Genomic DNA, 12856 nt, shown 5'->3' with positions numbered 1-12856 from the left:
TTAATTCTTACTTTTCCTACAATTCCCACATTTTTATTCTTGAGTGAATTGGAATGAACTTGGACAAATAATGAGATTTATTGCTGAAAGTGCATGGATGGGAAGAGGAGACTTCCAACACGTATACGTTAAAAGCTTTAAGCAGCATCTCTAGAAAAGCAAATTTTAATGCAGTGCTCTAGTAGAACAATAACCCTCAATTTTTTTTTGAGTTGGGAACAAATTTGAAGTGAAAATATTTTCTTCATAACTTCTGTTTGTTTTCTTCTGCTTCAGGTGATGAGGTAAAACATCTCTGCCTTCAACTGGCTGTGACGCAGGCTCAGTCATCTCAAAATGCAGCAATGCTTTTGGGGATGTGGGTGGCTCCTCCCCTTGTCTACAGTCTCAGTGTATGTATGTCAAAAAATTTGTGGGACCTCAGCACCTATGAGAATCTTCAGTGATTGTGTTTAGTATGTCTCAGCAGAATAGGATTACTGGGTTCAGAATTCTGCAGAAATACTGCTTGGCAAGTATTTATAATTAGACAAAGGCTATGCTGGGGCCTTGAATTTCAAGGCAGACTTAAGATCTGCTCTACTGGTTTAGATTGCTTTACACTTTTCTTCTCTCTCTTGTTTCATGCTATAGCTCTGATAACCTAGAGATCTAAGAAGGCATGAAATGTAGGGAGAAAAAGTATCTTTTATTATACCAGCTGATAGTCTTAGAAAAAAGTCCGACCTGTCTGTCCAAAAGACAAAGCCTCTTGCTTCCAGCAATGTCTCTTGATGTAGTAAAATGTGTTACTTAGTGAAAACCTTGCCTTAATTCTGTAGATAGTCAATAGACTAACCAATAATCAAATTTGGTCTTATCCTCCACCATGGTGCAGTTCTTCTGATGGAGGCACAACGTGGACTCCATTATACAGTACATAAAGCTCCCTGAATCCCACAGTGCACTTGACTCTGCAGTTCGGTCAGTTTATACAAGTTGAGGAGCAGGTTCATGACAGTTCTCAGAAAATTCATTGTGGATTTCTGTGATCTTTTCCAGTTCTTCAAGGGGTATTTTTGTCCTGTAATTTTTAATTTGTTAGTCTTCACAGATATGCAAACACTTGGTGGCAGTTTTAAGATATGTAATTGCTAAGGTACCAAAAAATGAAAGATTTTTTTTTTTCTGAGCACCAGTTTCTCACTGCAGTGGGGATTTGAGATCACAAAATGAGCTCAGCCACACAGTGTGTAAGCTTTGAATTCCTTCAACATAATTATTCATGCCTTCTCACTAGCTAGCAATAATAACGGTGTAGGAGTACCATACATCTGTCCTTGGCTGTCTGGTCAGTCTGTATGCTTTATGTAGGAATGCAGTGGGCACCATATAGAGAAATCACAATTATCCTGCTGGTACAGAGACATGATATCTAGGGTTCATTGAAAGAAAGTTCCTCAATTTTTAAGGAAAACAGAATATTGACATGTTTGAACTCTTTAATTCAAGCAATTCATCAAAAGAGGGAAGAAGAATTGAGAAGTATTTATGATTCTGAGTGCTTTTTTAAGTGGTGTTTGAGCCACTTTTTAATAATTTCATCATAGTAGTTAAAGGCCAGCAAAGAGATCTAATCTGAAACTAAGCAAAAGATTTTGCTTTTCAGGTGAAAACCCAGAAATACCTTTGCATGTCCCTGCCCTTGTGGATGAAACATGTTGCAGAAGACAAGCTACAGTCTTTTACAGAAGTGTTCCTGATACAACAATTTGAAGTGAAGAACTGCACAAAAACCCCAGAAATTTGCCAGTCTGTTTTACAGGGGCTCATGCAGGCAATGAAACTTCCAGACCCTGCCCAGTACTGCTGGAGCTTTCTCTGCCAGGCTGTGGAGAAAATATTTGAGCTTCTACCAAATGAGATTCAGGTAAAGAATAAGTATGAAGTGTATGAACATTATAACTGGATATTGTTACTGATGGTAAGTCCCATCTTTCTGCACTGACCTGACAGATTTGGAACGTGACGTAGATGTAAAATTTTTACTGGTAGTAGTTAAGATGTCTGCATAATTTCAAGTTATTTTCGGATATTCTTTAGAATATGACTAAGTTGTAAAACCAATTTAATGTACACTTTTCCGTCATGAATGATTTGGTAATAGAAAAAATACAGTATTAGTACTGAAAAAAATGTTCTTGAAACAGAAGCAGAGAACAATCAGAAAGGTGGGGTTTTTTTCCTACAGAGGATTCAGCTTCTCACAGTGATTTAAAGAAACTATCTAGCTACAGATAATATCTCCAAGGAAGGACACTTTTCCATTGAAAATAAAAGAAACTCTTTGAAAGCTTTCAGATACCATTATTCCTTTAATTAAATACATTGAAGTCCCCAGCAAATGCAGAATTTCTGAAATAGAATAAATAAAACAGGGCTAGAGACTAGATTAAATATTTGTCATGATCATTAACAAAGTTCCTGGACTCACCAGTTTTAATGATGAAGAAACCTGGAAGTATATTTCTAAACGTGCATTTACTTTTCTGTTTCTAGAGATGCAAACTGGAGACATACATTGATGTAGCAAAATGTATCTCAGAAATAGCCGATTCAGAGATTGATCGCATTATCCAGATCCCTAAGGTAATGATGGTCTTTTAACACCAGATCATGTGAAACAAGCACGCCTTACTGTTTTGCTTGTCACCAGAGTGTTTAGCTCATTGGGATCATCAATTGTTTTATCTGCCATGCAAGTAAGAGTGTTCTGGCTCTAATTTGCAGGCAGCACAGAGAAGCAAAAGTGGTAAGAGCCCATATCCAAAACTTTCTCAAGGCAACTGAAATACTACTGATTTCACCTGGGAGCTTTGGACTGGAGAGTCTAAGTAACTTGGTCAAGTTCAGGCAGGGCTCTGTTAGCAAAACAGGAATGGTGTTAGGTCTTCTGAATCCCTGACCAATGATGCAAACAGCAGACCATAGTCCTCTTTAGTTAACATAACCACCTACTTGAAACGGACTGCAAACGCATCCTGGTGACCAGCTGTGCTTGAATTTGTGGATCCTTCCTTTTGTTAAAAATGTGAAATACTTTGAACAACCTTTTGTTCTTGACTTAATGTGCTATATTTGCATTCACACTCAGAATGTTTCCTGGTGGACAAGGTGGCTAAGGGTGACAATGGAATAGAAAAGCCTTCAGCTTCTAGCTTAACAGTGGAATCAATTAGCAGTGGAATTCTTAGCAGGATAAATGCAAAGGAAATAACCTGTGTGGAAGGACTTAATGGTTTCAGATCAGGTTCTTATAAACAAACATAGAAACATAGAATCATAGAATGGTTTGTGTTGGAAAGGACCTTAAAGATCATCAAGTTCCAACCGCCCTGCCATGGGCAGGGACACCTTCCACTAGACCAGGTTGCTCAAAGCCTCATCCAGCCTGGCCTTGAACACCTCCAGGGATGGGGCATCCACAGCTTCTCTGGGCAACCTGTTCCACTGCCTCACCACCCTCACAGTGAAAAATTTCTTCCTAATGTCTAGTCTAAATCTACCCTCTTCTAGCTTATACCCATTACTCCTTGTCCTGTCACTACACTCCCTGATAAAGAGTGCCTCCCCATCTCTCCTGTAGGCCCCCTTCAGGTACTGGAAGGCTGCAATTAGTTCTCCTCGGAGCCTTCTTTTCTCCAAGCTGAACAACGCAATTATTTCAGCCTGTCCTCATAGGGGAGGTGCTCCAGCCCTCTGATTAATTAAACATCCATGACATGAAACCATGTTGTTCTGTTTACTGGCAGATTCACTAGAGAATCAAGCATTTAAATAGGTTAGGGAAACTGAACTCTCGTTGCCTCATATCTTTGAGTTCTTATTTCCACACTGGAAAACGCCATTTAAGAAAACCCTTTTTATTACTGCACTCAATCTGTCTTCCAAGAAGACTTGAGTCTCCAGAACTGTCAGGCTGGCTCATTTCAGTTTAAAGGGGAATGTAGAATGTAAAGCAGTATGAAAACAGTTGAACTGCACTGGTGCTGGACTGTTTAGAAGTGTGTCAAATTCAAGTAATATCTACAGTCTTCTGTTTCATAATTTGTCTTGAGGAAAAATGAGCTTGGTAGATAATCAAAGAATTTCTCCCCCTTGTTTGTAAAGAGGATTGCAGCATGTACTGTTCTTACAAGAAAGGTACATTTTCATTTAACATTTTTTTAAATTGCATTTGCAGAACAATATAGAGAAGGCCACATTCATGAAAGTGTATTTAATTTCTCAAGGCAGACTGCCTCTGATGAACTTGAGTGCTGTGATTGATACTGTGGCAGGATATCACCAGAAAGAAGATATCTTATGGATGCTCTTGCATAGTTTCTATCATGCTCGTATTGTGAGCCATGAAAACACAGGTAAGGTCAAGCTTAAAGAGGAATCAGCAACAAAATAAACAGATATGAATGGATCTAACCTGGTTAATAATTTTAAGATGATTTAACCTGATTCCAGATTCTCCATATTAGAAATTATTCAGTCTTCAGAATTTTTCTGCTCTTCAAACAGTTGCATCAAACATTGCTTTTATGTTTTTCTCCAATTCTTTGTTTTTCTGTAGATCAGCTACAAGTAATTTATCTCATCCAGGTGGTTTGTTGACCTGAGTTTTGACTAGATCCATGTCTCCTAATCTTTTTAGACTTTCAGTGTAAGGTCGTGTTACAAAGGTACACAGCACATCAGAGACCAGTAACAGTGCAACTCTGCTAACCTTCAGATCTAATATCTGACTTACTGGTGTGTGACACAGTAGGTGGGGTTGTGTTCATGTGAGACTGGTTGAACCAAGGAGATAGCTTGCTTTTCTGAACTCCTTGCGCTGAGTTAACACAGGAAACAAACTGCCCTTCTGCTTCTTCATAACCATACCAGATAGTTATCTGTTGGGTTAATGAGTTGGCTCAGCTAAGGGTCTGATAAAGCACTGGAGCTAATGCAAAAGAAGTAGCAAAATCACACAGGAAGATAAACGTGGAAGAAATCAGAATGGAGGGGAGGAAGAAACAAGAACAGAGGGAGGCAAGAATGAGGTCTCCTCATTTTCATGGCAGAAGGATCTTCTGCTGCCTGTGTTCATGGAACAACTTGAAAGCTTTATATTGATAGATGCCTTAGCTGCCAGCTGTGTTTGAAGAACTTCAAACCGTAGTGAGTTTTGAATGAGAGAAGTGAGGCTCCTTTGGGTAAAAGAGGAGGTAACATAAAAGAGGGCACATGGAAGGAGTAGAAAGAAATGGTGGTGTATGAAGTCATGTGGTCTAGAAGGTGAAGATAGTGATTAGTTTGTAGAAGGTAGAAAGGATTTTGGACAGCAAAATCTGAATCAATGAAATAAGTTCCAGGCTTGGGTTGAGGGGCTGATTTTATTTGTATGCCTTGATGTTATTTTGCTGATCCTCGCTGCACTGTAGGAGGATTTTCACAGCACTCCCCACATTCTTGCCCTATGTACAGTGACATCAGTGCTAGACTTAGATGCTAAGTACTGGAGCAATAACTACAGGGAGGCTTTAGGGTTCTGTAGTGGTGATATAGGCAGACTGAGTTAGTAGGACCTGCAGGCTGATATTTTGTGAAATAACTCTCCCTCAGCATTCCTTTTTCTGTGTGTGCAGTGTGTTGCCTGCATTATAAGCAAAGTTTTTGTACTGTTTAAGTGCCTGTATGCCTTCTGTCAGTGACAATCATGGATCAAATGTGATAGTGGTATTGGTGATCGTTGTTCCCTATGCTTGCTTTTTAATGAAAAATAGTGTGTTCTAGTGTTTTATGTGAGTCAGTGTTCTTGTTCTTCTAGGAGTGCTGAAAAGAATGGACTGGCTGCTAGACCTGATGGGCTACATCAGAAATTTAGCATACAAGTCAACAGCCTTACAAAATGTCGATCTTAAAGAGGTACATGCTGTGAAAATAATTTGCAGCTTTCAGGAAAAAAGGAGGTTTTGATTTATTTCGCATTCTTCCTCAGCAATAAGTATTATTCCACATGCTTTTATATTTTAGAAGGTTGTTATCTTACCTCCATAGATAAATTCTTCTCAATTTTTGTGATTGTACATGTATTTAAAACTCTTACTTTAAAATAACCATGGCATTTAAATTATGATAGAACCTAAAGGCAACTAAAGGAAATAATTGCTACAAATTTACTGTATGTAGAACAATCAAAGGAAAAATTTGAATTCACCAATAGAACTGTCTAAGCAGGTCAAAACTGCAGAGCTGCTATTTCTAAGAGAGCTTGGGCAGTTTTCGGGAACTGATATCTGTTCAGCTGTTCAGGTCTTCTGGTTGAGGACATAAAACTGCTGCTTAGATCAGAAAGACATTCGTTACATTGCTGCAATATTTCCCAACCATTTGTAGCACCACAAGGGTGACCATCTCCGACTTCCCTCAGCAGTCAGCTTGCTGTAAATAAGTTATTTCCCCATTTTAAATGAAATGTGGATCAGCCTCAATCTAAAGGATAGTTTTAGAAGAGCGTGGTTTTGACGTTTCTGTAGACATTTTAGTTTGGAGTTTAGAAAAAGGCTTATGCGGCTTCAAAGCATAACAGAATATTAAAAACATTTTAGTTCTTACATTTTGAATGTTAGCTAAATTTTCAGATGGCTTGCTCTTCAAAACAATGACCATCTGGATTTCTTATTTGTTTTTTTTTCCCCCTTCTACATTCTTCACTTAGTAAAGTGCATTTTTGCCTTTTTCCTGTTTAGTACATAGATTTCCTCCTGTGGCTGTTTGCAGCTTCTGTGGTGGCCTGGGCTGACCATGGTGCACCATTACTGCTTGGCCTCAGTGCTAACTGGTCACCACCAAAGCACCAAACGGTACTACTGGAACTGTCTGAGGATCGCATTGGCAAGCACCCCACTGACAAACTTGCTGTGCAAGAGACTCTCACTGTCCTTCCAAGCAGCATTTTCCTTTTGCTGGCTAAAGACCCTTGGAAAGAACAAACACAGAAGGTAAAATTGCATGTAGTGGTAAGCATTCACCAAGAATCAGAAAGCACCCCATTTTTAGTGATCAGCTCAAGTCTTAGGTGGAGCAGTTATTTCCTCTGTAACTATTGCATCTGACTTGTGGTTTTTTTTTTTTCTTTATTTGCAATCAGATATGACTTGTCTAAAAAGACTGAATGTAGTTTCTCAAGTAAAATGTGAGAGAGAGAACATTGTAAAATCTAGCAAAGAACAAAAAAAATTCCAATGTTGGGAGTCAAACTCTTAAGATGAGTAGAGCTGGGAGAGGAAAGTTGGCAGCTGCTGGTAGCAAGTCAGTCTTTTAAACACTGAAAGACAGATCCTTTGCAGTTGGACATCACCACAGTGGCAATTTAGGGCAATCGAAGATCTTCTGTGCAGTTTGTAGTGTCTGTCATGTACTTTTAAGTGTAAGTTGAAAATAAGTGTGGAAAATTTTACCTAATTTGACAAACCTACTGTAGATTGGTTGTGTTTGACATATGTGGAAGTATTGTTATAAACCTAAAGGTTGAGTTAGCTGTTTTGTGTACGCTAGAATCCATTAAGGTCTTGCTTCTGTACACTCTTGTGCTCAGAGTTACCACTGAAGTCAGAATTCAGAATTTGGGAGGAATGCAAGAGTGGGCTGTTAGTATGCAAGTGCTTAATTAGGGTTAAGGGGAGAATTTGAGACTAGGCCCTGAAAATCATCCTGATCAGTTTGAAATACCACATGGTTCTCCAGGCACCCTGCACTGACAAAAAAAACAATTAAAAATGAGAGAGGTCAAAAAAGGGACAAAAGCAGTAAGAGATCTGAAGGGTTTGCAGTAGATCGTTTGGACAAGAGACGGATAAGAAAGCATCGTATTAATAGGTTAAAGGCATGAGCAGGCAAGACGGAGGGAAACTATTTACTGTGCCTACTTCGTTAGAGAGACTTATTGCTGAGATAATGAGAATGAACAAAAGGAGTTTCAGATCCAGCTGTGGGAGAAGTTGTACTGACCGTGAGATGTACCCTAGGGCTTTCGGATAGTTTGGGCAGAAGTTTGATTGGCCCCTACTTCTGATTAGATAATTGAGTTTAGCAGCAATCAGATGTTGCCTGTCAAACTGAAAACAATTTGTGGTGTTGTGATACAGAGGCTCTTTTAATTCAGATTTTCCTTTATATTTCAATCTTTAGTTTATTGACTGGCTGATCAATATGATGGAAAGTCCTAAGGAAGCATTATCAAAATCTTCCATGGACCTGCTGAAAGGTAGGATATTTTTAATTGGGTCCCTACTTTTCCATAACTATCAGAACAGATCAAAATCCAGTTATTAAAAGGAGTGAGATGAATCTATACTATTAGCACAGGTAGGAGAGCTGTATTTTGTCTTTAAGAAAACCTTTACAGGTAAATTAACATTCTTGTCTGTAACACCTTATATTTGCTGCCTCACTGGCTGACGCTTACAATGTACCACTAAAGATACAAAGGACCTAAAGGTACATCTGGTCCTACAAGCATATTTCAGTGATAGACCTGTCAATTGTTTTTTAAGTTAGCCTTAAAAATAAAATGCAACATAGTATTTGGAAGCCTTCCAGTACTGGAATAGAAATCACATAACAATTTATTCAGGTGCAACTGAAGATTGAACTGTGGGGAAGCGACAAGAGACAGGCAATGATAGCCTAGTAGAGTGGTCTGACAATAAAGGAAAGAGGAATGGTGGTTGCTGGGAAGATATATGAAAAGAAAGATGGGAAGTACATGATGTTTTGAATTACAGTAATTACCTATGGCCCTAGCATGCACCCCATTGCTCACCTAGAGATGCAGGATTGTAAATACAATCTGTGCAAGGCATTTTAAGAGGGCACCACGAATACTCTCAAGTGAACTGAGTTTGCTTGTGTTTCTTTCTGTTAACACAAGGCACCTCCCTTGAATCACCTGATTTGTTGGGCCTAAACATGACTTCTTTGAATCTGGTTATAAGTTGTTTGCATTACTAGGATAATTAGTCTTGTTTTAAGGGTCTGCAGTCTTTAGTCACTCTGATAAATTTTAAAATACCCCTGTTGTGTCTGCTAATCTCCACCAGAAACAATGCTAAGGGCTGCTGGAGAATCTCCTCTGTATTCTGATATAGACAGAATATTCTTGGTGTGGCATGATTGAGATGAATCATTGTTTCCCTGGAGCTTTCCATTGTTTTTTTGCTTTTAAATACTAGAACGTGAAACTCCCTTCTGAATGACTAGAATGTGACTTTTTTGCCTAAACCCATAAGCCTTTCAAATTGAATTGAGGAATCAGTGGGTTGCATTTCCAGTCAGTGAATTGCAGTATGATTTCAGTAGGAAACATGTGATAAAGCAGATGAAAGGCCTAATACAACATCGCATTTCAGAGGGGTGTAGAGACTAACGTATCTTGTGAACAGTGGAAGTAGCATCAGAAACTGTCAGGCTAGGAAGTGAAAATGTCATGAAAAGAGTCAGTAAAAGGAGAACTAAATCTGTACCTGTGTTAGTAAAGTGACTAGGGAGAATACTGTCACATCCTTTCCAGTTTGGACCGCACAAAATAATGTCATTTGTCCTTGTCTTCACAGTTACACTTCTGGCCTTGAGATCTCTTGCACAGTTCAAGAAGAAAGCAGTGTGGACTAAAGCTTATGGGTGGTAGCTGCAGGCCTTATCCAATGAAGAAAACTGTTCATCCTTGAGAGCCTAATATTACTACTCTGGCATTAAGAAAATCAGTTTCAAAGAGGTTTCTTGACAGAAGATTTTGGATTTTTTTTTTCCTTTTACCTCCTCCCAAAGACTCATAAAATTAAAAAATTGTTTTTCACTGATGGTGTGTTATTCTTTTACAAACTACCTACCATGGTTTGAGCTGTGCTGAATCTAAATGAGAAATATGCATTCAGTTGTTTCAGTTGAATTGTTTCAGTGACACCTGGAAGCCTTGAAAGCTGGAGTAGAATATTCCTTTAATTCATGGAAGCTTTGTAGGAAGGGCTGGGGAAAAAAGCTTGTAAAATTTGTTTGTATGTAGCCTATTTACTAAAGTATGTTTTAGTGTAACAGACTTCTAAATGAGCATTATTCTTTAACTGGTAACTCTTTTTTAGTAATAACACAATTCTCTTGCACAGTAGTGACAACACATTGAAGCTATATTATGTGAGCAGGGTTTCTGAAAGGGGTGGTATGCTTGTCAATTTTGCAACAGCTTTATCAAGATCATTGACATAAGTCAAGGATCCTGGTGCCCCCAGCTCCAGGAGGGTTGCAGTTTTCTTTCCATTTATAACTGTTCTTTTCTCCTTTACCCTCCTTTACACAGGAGAGTTTTTCTCTGCCTTAATAAAGTTAACTCTGTCCCAGCTGAAACCAGGACAGTGCACTCCTAAGTAACCTCTAACAAAGCCAATATGTCACATTTTAAGGGTGCCATCTCTAAGTGTACTGTTTCAAACTAACTTACACGTTTATCATCTGAGTTTGCGTATGTATTAGCATTTTAATTCAGATGAAGTTTGCCTTTTTTTCAAGGGAATGTCTGGGTAACGTCCATGTGTTTTAGTTTGCATAGTGGAGCAGTATATAAGCATCTGAATTAAACTATACAGTAGAAAAGGCAAGCTAAAGGGATAGCATAGCACTGCCTGAGGGTAGCAATGCTAATGCAGCTTCTGGGAGCAGTGATGCTTTAGGAGCATGTCTGAAATGTTTGTACACTAGCGTGCACAGTGTGAGAAATAAACAGGATGAACTGGAAATGTTGGTCACTACCCAGAGCTATGATGTATTAGTACAGAGGTATTAGTGAGACGTGGTGGAATGAGTCCCTCAACTGGAGTGCTGGGATGGAGGACTATAGACTGTTCAGCGGACCTAGGGCAGGTGAGGTGGAGGAGCTGCACTGTATGTAAGGGAGGGGTTTGACTGTACAGCCCTTACAGTTAGGGATGATGTGGTTGAGAGCCTCTGGGTAAGGATTAGGGGGATGGAAAACAAAGCAGATGTCGTTGTGGGTGTCTACTCTGGTTCGCTCAGCCAGGATGATAGCACTGATGATTTATTCTTTAGGCAATTAAGAGAAATCTCTGGATTGGTAGCCCTTGTCCTTATGGGAGATTTCAACTTCCCAGACATCAGCTGAGAATATCCTGCTGCTGTGATGAACAGGTCTTGGAAATTATTCATGTTTGTAGGAGATAACTTCTTGTCACAGATACTCAGTGAGCCAACTTAGGAAGGATGCCCTCCTGGACTTGTTTTTTGTGAATGGAGGAGGACTCGTGGGGAATGTGATGGTAGGTGGCTGACTTGGCCACAGTAATCCTGAAATGGTTGAGTTTACTTTTTTTGGTGTAATGAGAAAAAAGGTCAGCAGAGTTGCTACCCTTGATTTCAAAAGAGCAAACTTCAGTTGCTCAGGGCCTCATTAGCGTGTTCCCTTGGGCGTCGCTTTTGCAGGCTTAGGCTGCCCAGTTTTTTAAATCTTTTGCTGAAAGTCAAGCAAACGGGGCAGAAGACCAGCTTCGCTGAAGCAGGGAACTTTTCTTAGAACTCAGGCAGAAAAGAAACTGTGTGATCTCTGGACATAAGGTCAGGCTTCACAAGAAGATAATAGAGCTGTTGTTTGCATGTGTAAGGAGAAAACAAAACAGGCCAAAGCTCAACTGAAGTTGAAACTGGCCAGTGTTGGGTGAGGTAACATAGTCTGTGATGGAGAGACTGCTCCTCCTGTTGTCTGCTAATGCTGGAGAAATTAATATGATTCTTATTTCTAGGTGATCTCTTTCAAAATAGTGTGTTGTACTGGAGAAAATGACTTTCAAGGACTGAGGTGGGCAAGTTGGTTGCTACTGCATTTTAGATGTGTAAGAAGGCAGCAAAGGAAGCTGGTGATTAAGATATTGGTAGGACAAGCTTTTGTGACTCCAGTGTAGCTGTTCTGTGGGCAAACAGAAGGGATTATTTTTTTTCTCTCTTTAGCACTTAGGTGTAATTCCTTTTCCACCCTGTATGCTTCATGTGCATATTTATTAATTCAATCTCACAGTACATAAACGGTACTAAAACTAGTGGATTTTTAAATGTCAGAAAAATGTAGTAGTCAGATACCCTTCTATTCCTAAGGAGGTTGTTTAACCATTTTCAGTTATATATCACTTCCCTAGTGATATTTCTTCACCCTTGTCTATACAGTACATTATTTTGCCTGTGTTTATGTAGATACGTAAGGACAATGCTTATGTTTATTCCAATATCAAGTGATCTAAATGAGACACAGAAGACTGGGATCTCAAGACTGATACAAGTTTTTGAACAAAGAATCACAGAATGTTGGAGATTGGAAGGGACATCGAAAGATCATCTAGTCCAATCCCCCTGCCGGAGCAGGAACACCCAGATCAGATCACACAGGGATGCATCCAGGCGCGCTTTGAATGTCTCCAGAGAAGGAGACTCCACAACATCTCTGGGCAGCCTGTTCCAGTGCTCTGTCACCCTCACCATGAAGAAGTTTTTTCTTATATTCAAGTGGAACCTCCTATGTCCCAGCTTGCACCCATTGCCCCTTGTCCTGTCACCAGATGTCACAGAGAAGAGCCTGGCTCCATCCTCCTGACACTCACCCTTTACGTATTATAAACATTGATTAGGTCACCCCTCAGTCTCCTCTTTTCCAGGCTAAAGAGACCCAGCTCCCTCAGCCTTTCCTCATAAGGGAGATGCTCCATTCCCTTCATCATCTTTGTGGCTCTGCGCTGGACTCTCTCCAGCAGTTCCCTGTCCCTCTTGAACTGAGGGGCCCAGAACT

General features: G+C 39.7%; 1 protein-coding gene across 1 annotated transcript in view; it reads left to right on the top strand.

Moving 5' to 3' along the window:
* FOCAD (focadhesin) overlaps positions 1-9703 on the top strand; it is a gene marked incomplete at its 5' end in the record, with an annotated part of 55886 nt that extends 46183 nt beyond the window's left edge. The window contains 8 exons of the mRNA XM_010081426.1: positions 277-392; positions 1649-1909; positions 2539-2628; positions 4223-4400; positions 5843-5940; positions 6765-7016; positions 8206-8281; positions 9630-9703. Of these exons, the coding sequence (XP_010079728.1) occupies positions 277-392; positions 1649-1909; positions 2539-2628; positions 4223-4400; positions 5843-5940; positions 6765-7016; positions 8206-8281; positions 9630-9703 (1145 nt within the window). The remainder of the gene's footprint in view (positions 1-276; positions 393-1648; positions 1910-2538; positions 2629-4222; positions 4401-5842; positions 5941-6764; positions 7017-8205; positions 8282-9629) is intronic.
* Positions 9704-12856: the final 3153 nt, after the last annotated feature.

Source organism: Pterocles gutturalis, unplaced genomic scaffold (assembly GCF_000699245.1).
Source record: "Pterocles gutturalis isolate BGI_N339 unplaced genomic scaffold, ASM69924v1 scaffold24214, whole genome shotgun sequence".
NCBI classification, from domain to species: domain Eukaryota; kingdom Metazoa; phylum Chordata; class Aves; order Pterocliformes; family Pteroclidae; genus Pterocles; species Pterocles gutturalis.
This window is presented reverse-complemented; position numbering and strand designations above follow the sequence as displayed.